At 36.1% G+C, this 24,390-nt stretch overlaps 1 protein-coding gene across 2 annotated transcripts; it reads right to left on the bottom strand.

Moving 5' to 3' along the window:
• Positions 1-4,018: 4,018 nt before the first annotated feature.
• Positions 4,019-23,082, bottom strand: papola (poly(A) polymerase alpha). Of its 2 annotated transcripts, none has more exons than XM_051875542.1 (23): positions 22,899-23,082; positions 20,917-21,087; positions 17,639-17,705; positions 17,464-17,545; positions 17,259-17,368; positions 17,119-17,172; positions 16,897-17,008; positions 14,862-14,951; positions 14,390-14,528; positions 14,196-14,268; positions 13,777-13,897; positions 13,084-13,168; positions 11,180-11,233; positions 10,932-11,051; positions 10,702-10,811; positions 10,485-10,609; positions 8,532-8,665; positions 8,288-8,367; positions 7,015-7,250; positions 6,661-6,723; positions 6,452-6,505; positions 6,321-6,356; positions 4,019-5,434 (listed from the first exon to the last, which is right to left on the bottom strand). In XM_051875542.1, exons 1-23 carry the CDS (start codon positions 22,904-22,906, stop codon positions 5,339-5,341), a joined length of 2,220 nt encoding a protein of 739 aa, XP_051731502.1. In that variant the 5' UTR covers positions 22,907-23,082; the 3' UTR covers positions 4,019-5,338. The 2 variants fall into 2 exon arrangements, with proteins under 2 accessions (XP_051731502.1, XP_051731501.1); XM_051875541.1 differs by having other exon boundaries at positions 7,015-7,253.
• Positions 23,083-24,390: the final 1,308 nt, after the last annotated feature.

A 24,390-nucleotide genomic window follows, 5' to 3' on the forward strand; every position in this document is an offset into this window, starting at 1 on the left:
TACCGAGCGTTGTGCAACAGTTGATCCTGATCTAAACCAGGTCGGATTTATCTGGATTTGTCAACTCCAAACCTACTCTGAAACTCAGAGTTTGTTCAACTAGCTTCATGCAACAGCCCACAGGTACTTCAAGGCTGGCTCATTTTATCTGGTTCAAAAGCACTGGTACACTCCACTCACAAATACACACTGAATAAGAATTACAAAGCTTTTTTCCTTTTTGTAGAATAGGTAAACTGTCATCATCACGCTCAGCTGACCATAATGATTACTGATCAATCAACAACAGCAGCTGAATAAATTAAAATGTGTATCTGGGATGTACTTCCAAACAACAGTTAAGAAAATGAAAAAAAAAAAAAAAAATCCCTGTTACAATGAAAAATTTCCATTGACTCTTGAACTGTTGATTAGCAGTTTACTGAACTGGCAAGCACAGAATCAAGCGAAAAACAATAAAAGTAAACTAAATGAAAGCAAATGCAGTGAAGAAATTTGATTCTGTTCATACTGACATGCCATGAAGTAATTTTTTATGTTAAAATACTTCCATCAACTCCAGTTTAACGTGTAGACAATTATAAGCCATCGTAAGTTGACTTCCTGTAGTGTAAAATATGTGGTGCATTCAAACTTCTGGCTCAATGAACGGCATTCATTTCGGGAAAGACTAGCTGTTTGAATGACCAACAGCAGAAATGGGGAGCGTTTGGGAAACAGTGGTGATTACTAAGAGACGCATCACTGTATTGCTCATTCTTTGTAGTTGTAGTTATGAGAATTAAATGAGCTCGTAAATAATCTTCAAAGCGATCAAACTTTGAATTTTCAGCTGGTAGACAATGTAATATGGGTAAAAAATATCTCATAAGACTGAAGGAATGATCTAAGCCTACAGGGAACAGCAACTGGTTGCAAGGAACTTTATTTATGTATTTGCAATTGGGCCTAGAATATCTCTTGAAAGGTTAAGGAAACATCCTTAAAGGTTATTTATTGGCATTATGTTTATGTGAAGAACCTTTAACATCTATGGAACCTTTCCATTGCACAAAAGTTTCTTTAGATTTTATAAATTCTTCACACTAAAAAAAAAAAAAGTTATTTGGTGATAACTGGTGACATGTTTTGCATGAGTAAGCATCACTAACATTTTCTCCAGGAGAAAAAAAAAAAATTAAAGGTATTTGTTTTTGCAATTAATGAAAGTAAGGTACAAAATGGCTAAAGGGATTGAAAGTGACTGGGAGAAAAATAGTATTGACAGAGCAAAATGAAAATAAATAATTAAAGGTTTTTAAGGTGACCTTAAAGTCAAGTGCACACAATGAAATCATGGATCAAAAATGGAAAATTTTGCAGTGCATAGGAATAAACAGGCTAGTTGGCTGCATATACAGGTGCTGGTCATATAATTAGAATATCATCAAAAAGTTGATTTATTTCACTAATTCCATTCAAAAAGTGAAACTTGTATATTATATTCATTCATTACACACAGACTGATATATTTCAAATGTTTATTTCTTTTAAGTTTGATGATTATAACTGACAACTAAGAAAAATCCCAAATTCAGTATCTCAGAAAATTAGAATATTGTGAAAAGGTTCAATATTGAAGACACCTGGTGCCACACTCTAATCAGCTAATTAACTCAAAACACCTGCAAAGGCCTTTAAATGGTCTCTCAGTCTAGTTCTGTAGGCTACACAATCATGGGGAAGACTCCTGACTTGACAGTTGTCCAAAAGACAACCATTGACACCTTGCACAAGGAGGGCAAGACACAAAAGGTCATTGCAAAAGAGGCTGGCTGTTCACAGAGCTCTGTGTCCAAGCACATTAATAGAGAGGTGAAGGGAAGGAAAAGATGTGGTAGAAAAAAGTGTACAAGCAATAGGAGAGGATTGTGAAACAAAACCCATTCAAAAATGTGGGGGAGATTCACAAAGAGTGGACTGCAGCTGGAGTCAGTGCTTCAAGAACCACTACGCACAGACGTATGCAAGACGTGGGTTTCAGCTGTCATGTCAAGCCACTCTTGAACAACAGACAGCGTCAGAAGTGCCTTGTCTGGGCTAAAGACAAAAAGGACTGGACTGCTGCTGAGTGGTCCAAAGTTATGTTCTCTGATGAAAGAAAATTTTGCATTTCCTTTGGAAATCAGGGTCCCAGAGTCTGGAGGAAGAGAGGAGAGGCACACAATCCACATTGCTTGAGGTCCAGTGTAAAGTTTCCACAGTCAGTGATGGTTTGGGGTGCCATGTCATCTGCTGGTGTTGGTCCACTGTGTTTTCTGAGGTCCAAGGTCAACGCAGCCGTATACCAGGAAGTTTTAGAGCTCTTCATGCTTCCTGCTGCTGACCAACTATATGGAGATGCAGATTTCATTTTCCAACAGGACTTGGCACCTGCACACAGTGCCAAAGCTACCAGTACCTGGTTTAAGGACCATGGTATCCCTGTTCTTAATTGGCCAGCAAACTCGCCTGACCTTAACCCCATAGAAAATCTATGAGGTATTGTGAAGAGGAAGATGCGATATGCCAGACCCAACAATGCAGAAGAGCTGAAGGCCACTATCAGAGCAACCTGGGCTCTTATAATTCCTGAGCAGTGCCACAGACTGATCGACTCCATGCTACGCCGCATTGCTGCAGTAATTCTGGCAAAAGGAGCCCCAACTAAGTATTGAGTGCTGTACATGCTCATACTTTTCAGTTGGCCAAGATTTCTAAAAATCCCTTCTTTGTATTGGTCTTAAGTAATATTCTAATTTTCTGAGATACTGAATTTGGGATTTTCCTTAGTTGTCAGTTATAATCATCAAATTTAAAAGAAATAAACATTTGAAATATATCAGTCTGTGTGTAATGAATGAATATAATATACAAGTTTCACTTTTTGAATGGAATTAGTGAAATAAATCAACTTTTTGATGATATTCTAATTATATGACCAGCACCTGTACTTCAGGATATTGGTGCTCAAATGATTAAGTTCATCTCTCTAAAGCTAATGGGTATTTTAGTGTTGAAAACATCTCAGATATTTGCTGAGTATTGTTTGGGTATTTCTAAAAGTCTACACCTTGACTAAACACAAAGCACTATTTTAATGCATCATTGTTACATTTACTATAGTAATAACAGTAAATTATGCATTAATTACAAACTAAAACTAAACCAAACCCCAACTGTAACTCTAAAATAAGTACGTTACTAGTTAATATCATACAGTACTAATTACACTGTAACAAAAAAATTGTGACCAAATTTCTCCAACAACAAAAAAAAAAAATCCAGTTATTGCCCAGAACAAAAGACATTTAATTCAACACACCTAAAATTAGCACTCGGTAAGCGGCAAAAGTGCTGGCAAGTATATGCAAATGTTATGCTTTTTTATATGCTTTTTTTTTTATTTTTTTTTTATACCCGTTTGTGATATGGCTTAGTGTGATTTTTCAAATGACAAAAGGCTGTGATTTACTAATATAAATACGTAGTCTGACACTCTGAATGCAATTCTATCAGGGCATACTGAAATTAATTAGAATACCTTTGTCTAAAACGTATGAAAATTAAGACATGAACACTATCTATAACAGTTAAAACAGCAATAATTTACAATAGATATATTTTAAAGTATATTAGGGCTTTCAGTATAAAAATAATTTGATCTATAGAAAGTTATGGCTTGTGTAAAATTTACAATATAAAACAGATATGACATGCCCCAACCAAAAATGTAAAAAAAATAAAATAAAAAAAATCTCTGGAAACCTTTGTTAAAATCAAGACTTTTTTCCCCCCAAAAGCCATCACTATATATTAGTTAACATTTTAACTAATAAATGTTCAAACTAGCATTCTCATGATTGGTCCAAGACTCAAATCTTAGAGTTACCTTAAATTCACCAATTTTTGGTTTTAATTTGTGCAGCATGACTTATATTAGCACTACATTAATAATCACTACTGATAAGAGGCGATACAAATAAACTGATCACAGTGATTTCTTTTTGCAACAACGTAGACTTTTATTTGTGAAAAAGTACAATACCTTGTCCTTACAAATAAGCGTATGAAAGAACTGAAAGAACATTGCAAGGCCATAGGAGGCGTTTCACAGGAGTGAATCTGTGCCGTGACGGGTGTTCCTGGGGCGGCAGCTTTACCGTTACACGAATCCACAGTCAACACAGACCATCAAGACAAAACACAGTAAGAAAAGTTTGTACAGATTTCAAAAATGAACAAAATCACTCTCCTGCCCCAATAAACCAACATTCATTTGAAACTTAAATCAATCTTTTATCATCATTACATTTTCACATCCATATCCTCAAAATCAGGTCAACGGAAACAAGTTGACCTGCCATTTTTAAATCACATTAATCATTCGAAATGCATCTTCGATTCCACATTAGGAAAATCCCAGCATATAACAGGAAAACCAAGCTGTTGTAAGCAAATAAAGGTTTCAATATTGTTGTCTCTCTCTATATATATACACATGGTAAAACAAGCCTAAATGAACGGCCAGCACTGGTCTCCTCAGAGCATGAATCAAAGCATGCTGGGAATACTAGCTATTCCACTCCTAATAACACCCATAATTAATGCCCTGCTAAGACGGCGGAGCAAAACGATGGTGTTTACACTAATCTCAGACTGATTTGGTTAAATTACATCTGCATTAGTGAGCTAGAATCATCTGGATGAGCTAGCTATGTCCTCCGCTGTCAGATTAGTACTGTCATTAGTTCATGTTGATTCAATGCATCTCCACCTACTGAGCACGGTTTGATGCTCATCTACACCTTCAGCTCTGTACAATATGGTGGATTGGTCTCCAATGGACCAACTGTACCCTGGAATATAGTTACATGCCTCTTTATGGATTACAAAAGAAAAAGAAAAAGAAAACAAGCAAAGCGTCACTGTCTTTCAGGTCAAAACAGAAGGATATGATCGGATTTACAAAGCATGTGCACCAAATCACACAAACACATTAAATCACATTGAGGTTTTTGTGTATGACATCTTTTTGCAGTGTACAGAAGGGGAAGGAGGGGGAGAGAGAGACAGAGAGAGAGAGAGAGAGAGAGAGAGACAGAGAGAGAGAGAGAGAGAGAGAGAGAGACAGAGACAGAGACAGAGAGAGAGAGAGAGAGAGAGAGAGAGAGAGAGAGAGAGAGAGAGAGAGAGAGGACACAGGGAAGTTTGTGGAAGAACAGAGCTGCCCCCTTGTGGAGAGCCGCGTTGCACATGGGCAGGAACTGAGGGGACTTTCACCTCCTGAGTACGAGACAGGCAAAAGATTGGGCCACTTCTACCTGCTGAGTCTCAGCTTGATAGAGTTCTTGACCACGGCGATGGGGTTGGTCGGTAGGACTGGGACGTCTGACAGATCAGCGCTGGAAGTTTTCTGTGGAACATAAAAAAAGGATAGATTGTGTGATTAAACTCAATTGTGAAATGGATTGGAATCAGTTTAAAGGCCCATTCACACCGAGAACAATAACAACTATATTAGCGTTATATTAGATTATATTAGATAACTATATAAGCTGTTAACCTAAACAAGAACATGGCTTGATAATTACCTAAATAAAAGTGTCCCTGAATGTGTTTTTGTAGTTTGCTTTCCATAACTGAAAATTTGTTCATTGAGCATTTTGATGGGAATTTCTATTTAGCTCTACAGAAGACTATTTAAATTAAAATTATTTGAAATAAACTTTATACACAATTATATACCAAAGCCTAACTTTACTTCTTCAAACACCTCAGATACTGATGTAATCATTTTCAGAGATCTTATTATTAATGTAGTATCTTATTTTAAAAGCGCTTAAAAATGGCCTGTTTTTTGCTTGCCTACAAATCACAATTATCTAACTACAATTACAAAAGTGATTCAAAAGTTTGGGGTTAATGAGATTTTTTTTAATGTTTTTTTAATGTTTTTCTTTGATGAATAGAAAGTTAAAAAATAAGTTCATTACTACTACTTTTCAATTTATTGTATCCTTGCTGAATAAAAGTATTCAAAATAATAATAATAAAAAAAAAAAAAAAATGTTACTGACCCCAAACTTTTGAATGGTAGTGTACATTATAACCCTTATCGCTATTATTGCATAAAGATATTTTGTTACTAAAACAGAGCTTGAAAAATCTGTTTGACTGGCGCTTCGTGGAGTATTAAGCTTCAGTGAGAACAGATAAATGACTTGAGTCGTGGACATGGAAGGATTATTATTATGTAATAATAATCTTATTATGTAATAATCAATTGAGCATGTCCTAACCTGGGTAAGCGGGATCTTCTCTGCTATGTCCACCGCCTGAGAATGACAGGAAATAACATCAGCATGTAAGTTCTCACATAGTTACTCCATTTATGATAAATAGCATACCCTTTTTTTTAGGATTTGTTTACCGTTAATTCAGTCTCCGTTTTAAATTCACCATCTGAAGGAACTACTTCAACGACCTGCATAAGAAAAAAAAAAAAACAACAGTCACAGAGACTGACACTCAGAGACGAACAACAAAGATTATAGACAAACTGTCTCTTTAAGTTCAGGGAATGGAGATAAAAAAAAAAATGTGAAATTTTGTAACAAAGAAAGAACAAATAGCCTTTACCGCTGGATCCACAGCTACATGACCATCAGTTTCACCTGAGGACTTTGCTTCTGGGGTTGAGAACTGGAAGAGTAGAATTTAATTAGGCTTTTCAGATGCCATCATACACTTTTTATATAATGTTTATGGGTGATTATTGAATGGGGGCATTTCTGTTGTCAAGATAAAATTGATAAATTGCACACACAAATTTACTGTTTTGTTGTAATTTTGCAGCCTTCATTGTGCACGTTGTGTGAAAGAGAGCGTTGGATAATGTGTAGAATATAAAATGATTAACTCAATGCTGAAAATAAATAAAATGTAAAAAAGGGTTCGACACAGATTAAAAAAAAAAAAGAAGCGCTGTCTTACTTCCTCTGCTTTGGCTTTCTTGGACGTCTCATTCTCAAGGGGTGAGGCAGGTCTCTTCTTGGCAGGGCCAGCAGATAAACATGGACTAGGATTAGGGTTCTGTTGTACACTGTCTACTTTGTGTTTCTTCTCCAAATCTTGCTGAAGGGGTGAGGCAGGCCTCTTTAGTGCAGCAGCCCCCTTTCGCGGGGAATTGCTGCTGGAAGTCCCAACATTATCAGGTTTAGTGCCATCCACTGCTATGACCAAAAAAAACAAAAACAAATCAGTAGTAGTATTAAAAACGTTCAAATCTTAAATTATCTGTCATCATTTACTCACCCTCATGTTGTTCCAAACCCAAATGACTATTTTTTCAGGGGAGTACAAAAGGAAAAATTTGAATAATGTTCAAGCTGCTTATTTCTATAGTTATATTTAAGTCTTTTTTATTTTCATTTGGTATGTCATGCCAGGTTTGATTTCCATCCTATGAAAATACAGGTGAAGCAAACTTGAATATGGATTAGTTTTATGAATTACTATAATTCCTTCAAAATGTTATCTTTTTGTGTTCTATGGAATAAAGAAAGTCATACAGGTTTGGAACAATGATAAGAAAATAATTTTCATTGGGTGGACTATTCAATCAATGACAAAATAAAAATGCCAACTTTCAAGTGACATTAACCATGTAAAGCCTGAAATACTAAAAAGATATCTTTAAAAAGTAAAAAAAAAAAGATTTGATTCATATAGTATGAGTCAGTGAGAACATGGCGCTGATGCTCGAGGAGGGAAAAAAAAATTTATTCAAAGGCCCAAAGGGAGCAAAAATATACAATTTGGTGCAGTTGCTGATATTTATAAGGCCAAAAATTACAATGAAATTCCTATAGCTTGTAATATAAACCAATGAGATCTAGTGTTGTCAAAAATATTGATATTTCAATACGTATCGATACGGATATCTGAAACAATTCCAATACTGCAGAAAAGGAGTATCTCATTCACTCCAGTTGAATAGTGTTGGTGTTACAGGTCCTGAATGCACGAGGTTGCGGTTTATTGCATGTAATTCTACTCATTCTCGCAGGTTTCATGCAGAGATGTACAAATAAACATTCCTCAAAAGTCTGATGCATCATATTTGATATTTTAACATTATTTTTCTAAAAAATGATGTACAGATAATCAAGTAAGCCTAAACTGCTGCATAATTTGGACGCCTTAAAACGTTTGCATCAAATATAATACAGTAAGCTTTATAGGGTTAAGATCCCAATAGACATACCACCAGCCAGGAGCGTGCTTCCACTTGAGGTGTCCGTTTTTCCCTGCAAATCTGAGCTGTTTGTGGCCGTCCCAGTGGAACTACGGACAGGGAGAGAAGAGGAGATTAGAAAGAAAAAAAAAAAAAGAAAAGAAAAGAAAAAAGCATTTGTGTACAGGTGTTCCCAAAAGACACGAGTTACAGAAAGTCAGACAAATGATGTTAGAGAAACAGGTGAGCAGGTAAAAATGGTTTGATGTTTTACCCCTGAGGGCTGGAGGCACGGGCACTCTTGGCAGCTGAAGGGCCCGTGGGGGAGGGCACTGACATGCTGTTGTCACTGTCAACCGATAGGTCGAGACTGCCGTCATTCATCACACGAAGGCCATCAGACGAATGCTATAGGAAAAATGAAATGAGAACAAGACAGTTAACAAATAGTATATCACTATTGAGTGAGAAATGTCTCATTAACACTGCTACAATAACAAATATAAAATGTCTATATATCAATAACATGACACTTTTTGTCAAGATGTATTCAATTAATGTAATTTATTAAAAAAAAAAAATGTTAAAGTGGCCTATAGACTGTACAAAAAAAACAAATAGAGCCTCTAAAACCGGTTCTCAACCACAGCCACCTCAGCAAATTTCCAAGGGAGGATACAGGTGAAGTAAGCAAGATTTTTTTAGGTTAAAATGCACTCTCTTATTCCAGTTTATTGTCCATTGAATATTATAAGTATGCCATTCAAGGGTTTATCTCCTTCAAAAGTGTAAACATTGAGCCCCCTTGGCAACATCTAAACATTGAGAGTAGTCCACTCAGATCTTTTTTGGGTCGTGGCTACTGTAGCAAGCTAAGCCAGAGGGTGTCAAATCGCTGTGGGACTATAACTGATGAATTATATGGGGAAAAAAAAAAAAAAAAAAAATCAGCTACAGTTACAAAGGTGCAAGCCAAATTTCACTGCATTTAGATCTTCAAAGTTTAAACAAAGTTTTGAACATGTCAAAACAGAAGATGCATTTCAAAACAACGCGCTACAATGCAAACAGTTTATAATGTTTACTTTGATGTGTCCAGTGCAGACAGCCTCAATCAGTAGTGGCACGGCATGTCGAAAATGCGCCTGGCTCAGATACATTGGATGAGTTTACTATAAGATTGAGGGTACGTTTACACAAAAATGTACTAAAAACGGAAACGTTTTTTGCGTACAGATGACAGTGTTGTCAAAACGATCCCTGCTCACACGAATCCTTGAAAACGATTAAAAACTGTATTATTCATGCCAGGCCAGTAGTTGGCAATGTTACTTTGTAAAGAAACACTACTCGCCTATAGACTGAACACATCATATGCATGCGCACAATGTCACAGTTTTCAAAAATTCATTAGTTTACACTAAGAAAATAATGTTATCACGAAAGGGGCGTTTGCAAAATATGCTTTATTTTTGTAATTCCGTTAGCTGCCACTAGTGTCGCAGAAACTACATACTTCACCTTTAAAATTAATATAAATGCAACTTTTTCCCCTCAATACTTTTTGAGGGACATACAGCATAGTCTAATCAAATAACTGTGGGTAACTAAATATATCAACGGTCCAAGTTTCTGCTAATAAGGTTTGGAAACGAGCAGAAACCCCAGAGGAAATATCTCGGCAAATATCGTAGGCCTTCAAATACTTTGAGTCAAAAAGGTTGAGAACAACTGATCTAAAACGCTTTAGAAAAGAAAAAAGAATCTAGCACAATCTTTTAGTATCTTAAAAATAGGAGTGAGGCTTTGGTCCACTAAATCCAATTCACTGTGGTGTAACAAAACGTGCAAGAAGCCATCTTAAGGCCAAGAAAAATATAAAACATGAAATGATATCATAAGGAGGACCCCTCTAGACCCTCTCATGATTGTGTGTCAAGGTTAATGGATTACAAATAACAAAACCTCAAGACAACAGCATGATTTATTATCTGAGAAGAAAAAAATTTTTACTTTGAAAATATTTTGGAAAATAACTATTAAACATGTACACTTAATCCTTGCACCTTACATATGTTATTAATTGAATACACTTGACATTTAGACTTGTTGCAAATCAACATTTCAAAAACGCAGGAAAATAAATACTAAGTGTAGCAGATGCATTTTAATCTAGATTTCAAAGCGACTGTCTATCATGTTTGCAAAGGAACAGATGGACTCTTGCCTTTCTCTTGCCCCTTTGAATGGCGACTTTGGGAAGTAGTTGATGCAGTTGTTTCCTCTTCACATGCATGGCTGTGATTTTCATATCTTGCTCAAACATTTTACTAGTGATCGCCTGCCGGTAAACTACAGCCATTCAAAAAACACAAGTTGATTACTAGAAAAACACCCAGAGAACAAAAAGCAATGTCGACTCTTCCTGTGTGTTCTCTTCTTACCTGTGTCTGTGAAGGACTGGATGTCAAACGTCAGGTCCACGTTAAGATTTTCTGATCCCTCCATTTTTTTGAACACAATACCTATTACCCACATTGTGCTGAACTCCTCCCTGTACGTACACAAAGGAAAGAGACTGAGAATGGGACTACTGACATCATTTCCTTTCTTAAGTCAGTTAAGCCTTTGTAAAAGTTCAATAAAGTGAAGGACAAAAGCATCTTAAACTCACTTGTCAGTTCCCTCTTTTGGTCCCGGGAATGACTGTGGATTTACATGGGCGAGTGTGATAAACTCATTCTTCTCCAAGTTTCCCACCAGGATTCGGATCTTTGATTCCACGAGGCCCACCCTGTCAGACAAACAGTATATTTAGTCCTTGTCCACCTCATTTTTTAAACAGATGCAGGGGACATGAGCAGAACATCGGTCCGATAAAGCATGTGACAGTGCTGGATGAAGACGGTAAGCAGTACTCACCACTCTAAGTGCTGCTTCTCTGTCTGTGCGCTTGCTAGCAACACTATATAATGCCTTGGGACATAAAAGACAGAACAATGCCATTACATCCTTTAGACTAAAGCTTGTCAACCAAACCCGGCAAAACTTACAGGGCCGATCCGCCCCCATCTCACTGAAACTGTACCGTTAACACCTCTCTCCAAAGTCAAACATATCTTTAAGAACTTCATTCAAGACAGCAGGGATCACTTTATCCAGCCATGATCACATTTCATTTCACACTCTAAAACGCTTATCTTTAACAGCAGATTCATGGCACTTTTTAAAGTTAATTAGAAACATGAACAAATCTAGTCCTCTTATGCTGATCAATTATTTGACTGAAAATAATCATTTTATCATCTTTCATCCAGTTTCCCAATTCATATATTCAAATAAATGTATTTAAAGCAAACAACCAAAGTGTCTCAATACGGGTTACTTGCATTTCAATAGATTATCTAATATAATAGTGTACAAACTCTTTCAGCATTCTATTGTTTAAAAAAATATGACTTTTCAGTGGAATATCTCCCCATATCTCATAGATTAATCAAGGAACCAAAGAAAAAGCAGGATAATCTACATTGACTGCAACTTAAAAGTTAATAGCAGCTTAAAATATCCACATTTTATCCTTTGATTTTTTTTTTCTTCTTTTTTTTTTTTTTTTTCCCTGCAGAGCACCACACTTTTGGACTCCCAATCTGATTATGTTTTAGGGGCTTGTCTGGACAGAAAAGAATGAGATACTGTAAATCAAAACTTTTTAATTCATTCTTTGAAACCAGCTAATTGCTACATTATACAAAGTAATGGAGATTATGAATTCTGAGCACCACAATGAACTGCATGCAGTCGTTGCATCCTCATGTGGGGTGGGAAGACTTATGTAAAGTGAATGGTTTTTCAAAACATTTAAATGAGCTAAAATTAGTTAATAAAAAAAAAAAAGATCAACCCAATAAACCACCCCCAAAAAGGGGATCATCAGGCTTTAAGCACGATAGATCTTCAATTAACACACAGCAAAGTAATGTGCTGTTTTAGACCTCCATTATCCATTGAAAATATCCAATGTCATATTTCTTCAGTCTGAATTCTGTATCCTTTGACTGAAATATTAGGTGTGTTCAATCTGAAGCAGCGCTGCACAGACCGATCTGTGTGTATGACATACAAGTAAAGTGAGAGGGCGATTAGAGAGCAGACGGCTCCGCATGCTTTCGAATCATTCTCACGGTACTTTGATGTCATACATTGATCGGTCTGAGCAGCGCCGCTTCAAGTCGAACACACCTACTGACTTCAAGTCGTAACAATGAACTTTAAATTAACTAAAAAGGAACAAAACACATACAGACTAAATGCTAAACATTAACGGAAATTGGAAAAAAATAAAATTGAAAATTAGAAACACTATGAAAACACAGACTAACAAGAAATACATTGTACAAATTGTGAACTAAAACATTTTATTTTTGAATTGTACACAAATTAATATAGCACAAGAAAACCACTTTAGAAAGGCACTTAAACTGAAATACCTACCTTTGAAAAATATAAATTTAACTATCTCAAAAAAATTGTTACTTACATTTCAGTCATGCTCTACAGTTGTAATTTGTTCAGCAGGACTATTACACATTTTAATTGTCAAAAATGTTGAAGTGTCATAAAAGCCATTTTGTTGTACTCCATACGCATAAATTGATGATATGCAAAATTCTGCTTTTATTTCAAATTGATGACACTGATTACATAAGGTAGTACTTGTGAAAGGGCTATGAATGTGTGTGGGTGCAGTTTTGAGAAATAAATCTTTATTGAAATGATTAAATCTCACCATGAGTGTCCAACAGGATATGCAGCTTAATACATACTTGTATTTCTGAAAGAAGTTTGGTGCTTCAAATAGTTTGGACCAATCTGCTTTATTCTGCAATATTTCATCCGTGATTGCAAGACCTGTGAGAAGTTAAACAATCAGAATGAATCAAACAGTGGCGCATAAAATTGGCACAATAGCCTTGTGCTGTATCTTTTCATCTTAAAAGGAATCGCTCAGACAAAGAAAAAAATTTGGTTATTCCAAACCTGCATGACTTTCTTTTTAGCAGTGGAACACAAAAGAGGGTGTTGGAAAAAACGTTGTTAAAGGACAAACAAACAAACAGCACCACAAAAGTAGTCTATACAAGTAGTGTGCTATATTCCTTTTTTGACAACCTGAATCCATATTTTATTCAAATTAGATTTAAGAGCTGCTGCAGAGGGGAAGCTTTTTAGTAAATTTAAAATTAAGTTTTGGACTGCTCCTCAAAGAAAGCTTCAGAAAACTTGAAAATAGCACAAGTTGCATGTAATACTCATGGTGCTTTTTATGGTCCTTTTTTGGCACTTCAGACCATGTCATACTTTGGAAAAGACCAGGGTGAACATTCTATAAAATCAGAAAGTAAAGTCATACAGATTTAGAATGACATGAGAAAATGTTGACAGTTTTCATTTATCAAAGCACGCTCCTTTATTCTAATCATAATTTGTTTCTAGGGATCTTCAGAAATGAGACTGACCCCGCTTGAACTCTTCCACCATGATGGCCCGAGTAGATGCTGAGACATTGTAAGTGGAATTCTGTTGAGGGTAAGCTGGTGTGATGATTGGCATGAGGTGGTACCGGTCACTGGGGGTTACCTGAGGGGAAAAAACACAGCCTGAAGCCTGAAGCCTGAAGTGAATAATCTGAGAGAGTGCCGAAAAATCACTGTACTTTTTAGTAAATGAAATGCTAAATATGGCAGTCTAGAGGTCTGTGCAGAAAGTTTAAGCATGATTTAAGACTGATGCCAATTTTTGTTTTTGATCATGAGTGGGCTAAAAAATTATTTAATCAGATCAAATATATTCATAAAAATATTGAATAGTGTCAAAATATATTTTCTTTAGATATATTGCCTTGCAATACAAATGAATGAATAAATAAAGGCAGTACTCTGGGATCCCAGACTGGGAGGTTGAGATTACAGTCTTCAGGCTGCTTCAGAAGGACAGGGTTTGGCCATTCCCTGAAAACATGACCCAGGAAGAAAAATAATGAATAAATGAAATGGAAGAGAATGGCTCTCTGAAAGCAAAGACCAAAAGTTCAGATTCTGTGTTATGTCATTGTCAGTTTGAGTAACTCACCACTTTGAGAAAACCAAAAAGAACTTGTGGACCAGGGTGGAAGCCACAGCGTTGGGGTAGAGTTGGCAGGTTCGTGCCACCAGCATGGCCCACGATACGCCCCCGAGAAAACCAAGGATGTTCGAGTAGATATTATGACCTGTAGGAGTTTCAAATAATGTCATTTATTTCTTCATTTTGTTCTGTAAACCTCATATGAATTGACCTGACATTTTTCACAATGAAGCATTTCTAAAGGCTAAGTGCCAAACAAGAATCTGTCATTTGTTCACTAAAGTGCAAGCATGAGTGCACTGGTTTCTAGGCAGCAAATGCAAGCCAAACGAATTTCCTGAGGCACACTGACGCAGTGCTGCTTTTCTTTGACTGCACTAATACCCACAAACACAGCAGGTCATTGTAGAATTTGTTTTTTGTGGCATGTTCCACAAAGAGAATACAATGCAAGGCTGACAGACAGGCATTTACTCACGTTTTGCCCACATTTTGATGGCTCTAAGAGTCAGTCTGAAATTCTCGATGTTGGGCACCAGGTGAAGAATCTCATCAGTCACTCTGCAACCTGAATGTCGGTAAATTTAGAAATCAGGAAAAAAAAGTACATAAATTGATATTACCAGGGGAAAACTTAATTAAACAAGTAAACAAGATTTAGGGCTGGGTTGACCATATAATGGATTTTAATCATTTACCATTTTGATGAAACGATATATTGATTCCTAAATTCCAAGATCAATCATTTAGTCTCTGCTGTTTTCTGATGATGCATGAAAATAAAATAAATAAAAAATAATTCACTAAACATTACTTGCTTTGTGGCACTAAACAAAGCAAAGTGTCAGCTTTCAAATTTTGTCAATTTTAATCACAAAATTCAAACAATAAATACCATTTTGATGCTCTTTAATGTGGCATGACAGATTGTTGTAGCACCTCAGTTTAAGCGCAAGTGCGGAGCGCAAGTTGTCATCTCTGCACTATGGGAAGAAGGCAAGTCGGCGGAGGCAGTGTGATGCTTTAGGCAATGTTCTGCTGGGAAACCTTGGGACCTGCCATCCATGTGGATGTTACTTTGACAAGTACCACCTAACTAAGCATTGTAGACCATGTACACCCTTTCATGGAAATGGTATTCCCTGGTGGCTGTGGCCTCTTTCAGCAGGATAATGCACCCTGCCACAAAGCAAAAATGGTTCAGGAATGGTTTGAGGAGCACAACAACGAGTTTGAGGCATTGACTTGTCCTCCAAATTCCCCAGATCTCAATTTAATCGAGCATCTGTAGGATGTGCTGAACAAACAAGTCTGATCCATGGAGGCCCCACCTCACAACTTACAGGACTTAAAGGATCTGCTGCTAACATCTTGGTGTCAGATACAACAGCACACCTTCAGGGGTCTAGTGGAGTCCATGCCTCGATGGGTCAGGGCTGTTTTGGCAGCAAAAGGGGGACCAACACAATATTAGGAAGGTGGTCATAATGTTATGCCTGAATGGTATATATCTCAAGTATATATTTGCTGGAAATAAGGTTGCTATAAAATTTAAATTTTACAATTCTCGATACCAGTTTCACTACCACAGCAGAATACTAGGCTAACTCGTGTAAGTAAAAAGTCCTCAAAATGATTAAAAATAAGGAAACCGTAAGTAATGCAATAAAAACATACCAAAAAAAAAAAAACTACAAACAGCAGGACAAAAAGATTCAAAAATTAAAACAGTGCTTTAAGTTTTTCAAGCAAACCTATGAGTATTCAGCTAACAGCCTACTACAGAAATCAAATGTAAAGTAAAACTTAACTGTAAGGATTAAACTTGCTTTGATTCTTATTGAAGCTACAAAAGTTATTCAGTCAAGAGCAGTGAGTGATTTTCTCTTTGTCTTTTGTTTTTTGATTAACATTAGACTGCAGCAGGTTTATTAGGCTGCTGTCACTTTAAGACCAAATGCACAAATCTAATAAGCTGATGCACATTCTATTTTCTCCCAACTTTATACGTTCACTTAAGACATAACCAACTGGGTTTAAGTGAATACTCACCAAGCCAGGCATTTTGACATATTTTAGTGTGTATCCGTTTGCGTGTAACCATTTAGACGTGCACCCGGAGCTCAAAGTTCACTTCGCTTGTCTCCATTCCTCTTAGACCGCATGAGGAACAGCACAAGTTCTCTTTCGCACTTTTAATAAATCTTTTTAATATCAAACATGTCCCATTTTACAAAAGTCACGTAATTTTACTGATTTGCACATCAAGTTTGGGCTTTTAAGGATGAGCAAAAGCGCACCGCTGAAAAGAAAAGGAACGGGGCACAATAATTGTTTCATCTCGATTATCGTATTTTCATAACCGTTGAAAGCTAATATTGAAATCAATTGAAATTCAATTTCAATTAATCTCACAGCCCTAACCCAAACAAACCGATATTAAATCTGAATTGATTAGTGAAATCTGTGTCAATACCCAGCCCTAACAAGATTCATCAGTTATGACCTATTACCATTCAAACTTCGGATACAGCGAATGTCAAGGTTCCTAAGTAAGCCATCATCTCGCAAATCCAGGTTCTCTGGAATGGTTTGTAGTGCCAGTCGGGCAAACAGTATGTCAATCTGCCACAAACATATCAACATTTCAAAACACACAAAATGACACGAGGGGGAAAAATTAGGACAACTTTGAACTATCCATTTATGTAATATATGTAAGGATGTAAAAATACCTCAATGCCATCAAAAGCCAGCTTTATCACAGGTACAAATGCTTCCTCCACTGCCTAGAAGGCAAAAGCAAAGATCAATTATTAAGCCGTACACAGGAAGAGGAAGATGTATATGTACACATTTACAAAAGCTTCCATACCCTCAGGTCTTTGACTTCCTCCTGCTCCTTTAATTTCTCATAAAACGAGGAGAAGAAGTCTGATCTGTCCACATGTCGGGGTGCAACGCAGAGAGCATCAATATCAGCACCTAAACAATTAGGTTAGTGAAAGAGATATTACAAACACATGGAGACTATGTGAAGTACATATGGATCTATCTAGCACTGATCTTTGAAAACTTACCCTTCGTATGAACTCCAAGCCTGTAGGATCCAAACGTGAAGATTTTTCCACCAACACTATCAATCACTGATGATGGAATATTCTGTAAATATATGAAAATATATAACAGTTTGTATCTGTAAGTGGTTATTCAGAAGTTTATGTTTATATTATTATTAAAAGGACAATAAGATACCTTAGCTTCACTGACTTCACGGATCCACAACTTAACCAACATATTTAACTTCCCAAGCACTAGGATTCTGTTGGCAAAAGAAACATGTTTAGACAACAGCAATTTGATGAAGACTAAAGATGGGTCAAGACTATGCTGTACATTTTCATACTTATGGATATGGATAAATGTATATTAGATAAAATAATAAACCATTTTTAAAGACAGAAATTATGGAAGCGAACACACGATCACTCAAAAGTTTGGGGCAGTAAGATTTACCGTTCTTGAAAGAAGTCTCTTATGCTTATCAAGGCTGCATTTATTTGATGAAAATGCATTAAAAACAGTAATATTGTGAAATAGTTTTCTATTTTAATATATTTTAAAATGTATTCATATTTCAGCAGTCATGGAATGATGCACGTTATTTCGGGATTCTTTGAATGAATGTCCAAAAGAACAGCATTTATTTAAAATAAAAATCTTTTGTAACTAGGCATGTGACGGTATCAAATTTTCATGTTGTGATAATTGCTGAAGCTTTTATCATGATACACGGTATTATCACGATATTGAAATAAGTTGCAAAAAAAAAAAAAATGTCATACTATAACAGGTTTAAGAACTCTTTTTCTTATAAAAAACTCTGTGAACATTTAAATATAATAACACAATACACAGAAAAAAATATAAAGTAAAATGTTTCAAACAGATGAAAGTGCAAAAGAATTATAAAGAACAACAGGTAACACTTTACAAGAAGTTCATTAACTAAGATTAAGAAAGAGCAATAGCTACATTACAGAAGGTATTATTTTTTGTTAATGTTAGTTAAAAAATACAACAGGTCATTGTTAGTTTTAGCTCAGGTCCATAAAATAATAATTACAACCTTTGATTTAGTAATGTTATTAAACATTAATTAAGATTAATAAATGCTTTATAAGTATTTTTCATTGTCAGTAATGAATAAACATGTTAACTAATGAAGCCTTACGTTACTTAGTGTTACTGAACAATAAATAATCAGAACATTTTTAATCATTATAGGGCATGTTGTAGTCCAGATTAAAATATAAAAATGTTTAAGTTTGAAAATAAATAGCCTATTAAGTCTTTAAGTATTAATTATTTGGTGCTGTGATGAACAACACTACGAATACAAAAAAACTGAATGGCTGTTTGAAGCATTTTAAATCCTGTTAGCGCAGCTGCTTGGTTTACAGGGTTTCCAGGGTAACCGCTGTATCTCTGCTATTTCATTAGCGCCCTCTGTTGTCAGAGAGTGAACGTGCACTCTCATTCAGCGCGTCTCCTTCACTCATTCCGCCATGTGCTTCTCATGCACGTTGGGCTTGTTTACATCTGAGTGCGCGTGTCCTTTTGATGCAGCATACAGCGGTGTTGAGCATTTTAAATGGTTGATGGGTAAAATATTCTTAAAATGTATTATAAAAATTAATAATTCATAAATAATTATTCACTGTATTTTTAAGTGCCCACGATAACAATATTGTGCATATTTATTATCATGATATATCGTATTACTGAATATCGGCACATGTCTATTTGTAACATTATATATGACTTTACTGACACTATCAATTTTAATACATCCTTGTTATATTAACAATACTAATAATTTAAAAAAGAAAAGAAAAAAAAAAACTTGTTGCCATCATCGTCCCTGGGTGCTGTGCGAAGTTTTTAATATAAACTGGTAAAAATAGGAAATATCCTAGCTGTGTCACCAGTTTGTCCTTTTTTGTAATTTTTCAAAACAAAACATGACTTCTTGAACATATTGTTACAACTGCCAACAATTTATATAATTTTACTGTCTTTAATATAATTTTAAATTCTTTTAATCTTTTGAAAAATCTCTTTAACAAGCCATGCCAGTTGCTTAGTAGGACATCATCCTCCAGGAAGTAAAGGCAAAGAACGTGGCGTGACGTCACTTTGAACAAAATCAATTCAAAACGAAGTTTGATACAGCTTGCTGAAGCGAACTTTCCAGAAAAGTTCACTCTGGCTGGTAAAAACCTTCAAACCACCAATGGTCTGTGGAGATTTTATAATAGGTAGGAGTGGTTCTGAGGCTCCACCTTCTTTATATATCGGGGAAATCTTCCCCGATTCATTTCTTCTGTTCAGTCCGTCGAGGTCAGACGTCCATGAGTAAAAACATGAACACACTACATAACCACTTTATAGTAAAAATTTAAGTTGTAATTCTAATTAAAAGAGACACTGATCATGTTTTTTCATATTTAATACTGTAAAGCTGCTTGCTTTTAAACAATCCGTTGTATAAAGAGCTATAAAAATAAACGTGACATAACTTGACTGGAGTGCCGAATTGCAGATCTGGTGCAAACATATCCACATCGCTTTGATCAGATGCTTTCTTTACTACTGTTTTCTCACCGCTGTAATTTTTGTTGTGTTTATTTTGTTACTGAAAGGAAAGCACGCAGCTAACATTTACATATTTATCTAAACGCCACTCTTAGCAGTGTGGACGGCGTCAAAATGTTCGCTAACAGTATAACACTCTTCTTTTTACCCCCAAGTGAAAAACAAAAAAGAACTTCGCCGTCAATATATAATAGTGTGGGAAAAAAAGTAAATAAGAGTAATGGATTTGATGAACTTTGTGCATATTCATTTTTAAGTTAACTTCAAAAGTTGTGTAACTGTTAAAGAACCAGCTGATGGTCTCAAACACAATCTATTGGCGCTTTTTCACTGCATGGTACAGTTCGGTAAGGCTCAGATTTTGGCGCTTTTCCACTGCATGGGACGGCTCGGTACGGCTCACTTAAATAGTACCACCTCCCAAGCATGCTGTACCAATACTAAATGTGGCATGTAAACACTGCAGATCACTGATTGGTCAGAGAGAATTGTCACTACCAGTGTCACTGGATTTGAAACACGAGACAACAAACCCGCTAGATTTAAATAGTAACAGCCACCGCAGTATCATTTGTTCGCGAAACAACTTGCTTTAAACGACTGTCGCACGCAACTTGAAAAAAGAAATGGCTGTATCGTGTTCAGTAGATGAGGAGCAGATCCACAGCAGTAAAGACGGCGCAACTATAACGATCAGTCTATAATCCCACCCACTTTGAAGCGGCAATAAACTGCAGTGGGAAAGCAAACCGAAAGTAAAGCGTGCCGAGCCGTGCTTAACCGAGCAGAGTCATACCACGCAGTGGAAAAGCGCCATAACTGTCATGATGCATATCCACATACATGTGTGACTTAATGATGTGCATTTCATTTACCTCCGCTGCAGCTCCATCTCCTCCTCAAAGACACCGAAGGGTCGGAGTGTCTCTGTCAGCTTTCGCGTAAGAACCAGATCGGCCTCTTTAGGCGGTGCCAAGCTGATAGGAGACGTGATCCCATAATGCTTTGGGGTCTGCTGTACTGCTTGCACCTGATTGGTAATTGGACTGTGAAAAAGTCAAACATTAATTGTCAACAGAAACATATTCTGGCGAAACATATAATGGCTAAAGATTAATGGTGCATTCCAGTCCTCCTGGGAAGTTCATATTTAAATTACAATTGTGAAGTCATAATTATGAGTTACTCCAATCGGATGATGATGTACCTTTTCTACAAAACATTCAGCAATTTTTTTTTTAACTTTACTTCTACAAAACGATGAATGCGCATCAGATGTGTTTTTGCTTTATGTTTTTATTCGATTTATGAAGGTGCTGTAAGTTGAATCGTTATATATTCTATCACAATTGTACAATACTGACTTTTTTTGTACATGAAACTTAGCACATACAAAATACTATAGAATATGATATAAAAGTTATTAATTTCAACAAATTTACTGTCAATACAGAGGCTGCATCTATTGCGCCCCCCATATTTTCTCACCGGCACTCCCCTAACTCGGAAACTCTAGGCTTAAAGAAAATGACTCATTATTGGCTGGCATCAGCATCACACGCATGCGACGTCAGCATTAGCCAATACTGAGCCGCCATTCTGACAGAACCTGGAAGCGCTGAATGTAAACAGTGTAAGAGAACGACACAGAAGAGGATATTGTTGAATAAAGTCATTATTTTTGTTTTTGCACACAAAAAGTATTCTTGTCACTTCATAAAATTACGGTTGAACCACTGCAGTCATGTCGACTATTTTAACAATGTCTTTAGTACCTTTCTGGACCTTGAAAGTGATGGTTAAATTGCTGTCTATGGAGGAGTCAGAAACCTCTCAGATTTCATCAAAAATATCTTAATTTGTGTTCTGAAGATGAACAAAGGTCTTATGGGTGTGAAACGTCATGAGGGAGAGTAATTAATGACAGAATTTAAATTTTTGGGTTATCTTTAACCCTTTAAAGATAGTTAGGAACCTACCTTTACATATTACCATTTATGTCATTTTAATGTTGTCAGCACTAACGTTACTTTGTGAACATCTTTTTTTCAAGATTTTCAATACTTTGCAAGAGAATACAGAAGTGAAATCGAAAATACAGATTATGTATTTACCCATAATCAAAAACAACAGCACACATGTTCACAGTTTAGTGCAGACGTTCCAATATAAACAAACCCTTTTTGAGTCTAAACTAGTGAACAGCTCATAGTAGAACAAATATTTTGAAAAAAGATCGCATTTATTGCGCTTCTTGCTGTTGTTTTTCGCCGTTCACACGTGGCGCGTTTAAGTTTAATTATACATGTACGTGTCTCTGACTATTGCGACATGTCTCGCTGTTTTTTCCCAGGGTCTCGCGCAATCAGCGTCCGCAGACGCCATATGTCAAGATAAAAATAGCTCAACTTTAATAAACGTCTGGAGGACCATGCCTTCAGTTGCGTTCCGATTCGCCAATTTGTTTTGAAAGCGTCTTGTCTGAACGCCCCCTTGAAGGGTATTATTAAGTCACTGACCTACATCAATGCGTGCACTACTGATCTATATATGTGAACAAAGTTCAACTCTTGAATGCTATAGATTTAATGTCTGTAAGTTGCATACAAGCCGACGTGCTTAGTATGAGAGCAATCTCTACATCTGATGGCCTCGTGATCATTTTATCTCATTACCAGCTGCATACTGATAAGATTGCTGTAAAAATTGATACATTGTAAACTAGTTCAACAACTAAACGGCACTATTAAATGATTTTATCAACGTGTCGAGTTTTCAACCGATTCGTGACATAAGGCCCAGGACCTCGCGTTTGCTTTGACCACGTTTGTCCTTAAAACTCCGTCGACATACTTACAAAGGCATTATGAAAATCTCCGGTTTATGAGAAGCTGAGAAGCAGGTTATATTCCGCCATTGTGTTTCAGCCTGTCATGAACTGTTACGAAGGCAGTGAAGTTGTTTCTTTTGTTTGAAGTAACATGGCGCTCCGGCAACTGCAACTGCCAATTGGTACAGGAAGTGACGCCATGACGCATGCCTTACTGACGCTGGCTGACACACGTCTTGTTTTTGTAACCTATTACGAATAATAGTATTTAAAGGGGCAGACATAGCTAAAAATCAGTATATTTTGTCATAACATCGTCACGAACATTTCAAAAAAATGTTTCATTATTTTACATTTTTTATGTTTTATCCTTTAAAGCGGCATAATGGCTACGTTGGTTATTTCAATTGATTTTCTTTTGTTTACTGATTTATTGATTTATTGATTCATAAGAAATTAGTTTGAAAATGAAAAATAGCTATTTTTATATGGCATACCATTGAAACATTTAGTAGTCATACTGCAAACTGTTCTACATTATTATCTTTTGCCATACTGTTGCTTATGTTTTTTTTGCAATGCAGTGTTCAGCAGTTTAGGGATTTTAACTGAAATTAGCGAGACTATTTAAATACATTTTCTATTATCTCAGCTGCTTTCAGCAAACAGTAAGCTATATTAACAATACAAGTAATTTTTGTTTTTCACTTTAAGTTTGGTTGTCTTGTCTAGTTTTTAGTATGTTTGTTTAAAGTCACCATAAATCAAAATTTGCAAATCTTATTTTTTTTATGGAATATTGCACGTATTTATTATAAATGATTTAACCATGCACATCATGTTTTGATTTTTTGTTTTTAAATTCATGTGCCCTCTTAATCTTTAATCAACTTAATCTTTAACTTCCTCTCCCTCTTCTCTGATGACATGTTTACTGGCGTGAGGGCGGGGCAATCTGTCAATCTGTCACAATATCATCAAAAAGTTGATTTATTTCACTAATTCCATTCAAAAAGTGAAACTTGTATATTATATTCATTCACTACACACAGACTGATATATTTCAAATGATTATTTCTTTTAATTTTGATGATTATAACTGACAACTAAGGAAAATCCCAAATTCAGTATCTCGGAAAATTAGAATATTACTTAAGACCAATACAAAGAAAGGATTTTTAGAAATCTTGGCCAACTGAAAAGTATGAACATGAAAAGTATAAGCATGTACAGCACTCAATACTTAGTTGGGGCTCCTTTTGCCTGAATTACTGCAGCAATGCGGCGTGGCATGGAGTCGATCAGTCTGTGGCACTGCTCAGGTGTTATAAGAGCCCAGGTTGCTCTAATAGTGGCCTTCAGCTCTTCTGCATTGTTGGGTCTGGCATATCGCATCTTCCTCTTCACAATACCCCATAGATTTCCTATGGGGTTAAGGTCAGGCGAGTTTGCTGGCCAATTAAGAACAGGGATACCATGGTCCTTAAACCAGGTACTGGTAGCTTTGGCACTGTGTGCA

Source organism: Ctenopharyngodon idella, chromosome 20 (genome assembly GCF_019924925.1).
Source record: "Ctenopharyngodon idella isolate HZGC_01 chromosome 20, HZGC01, whole genome shotgun sequence".
NCBI classification, from domain to species: Eukaryota; Metazoa; Chordata; class Actinopteri; order Cypriniformes; family Xenocyprididae; genus Ctenopharyngodon; species Ctenopharyngodon idella.

What these genes read in the sequence shown, in the direction of transcription:
- papola (XM_051875541.1), bottom strand. An exon ending in AGGAAGTCAAAGACCTGAGG is followed by an intron (nt 17,173 to 17,258) that starts GTATGGAAGCTT and finishes TTTGCCTTCTAG; the next exon opens with GCAGTGGAGGAAGCATTTGT. An exon ending in AAGCACGCTCCTGGCTGGTG is followed by an intron (nt 7,254 to 8,287) that starts GTATGTCTATTG and finishes TTTTGGTCATAG; the next exon opens with CAGTGGATGGCACTAAACCT.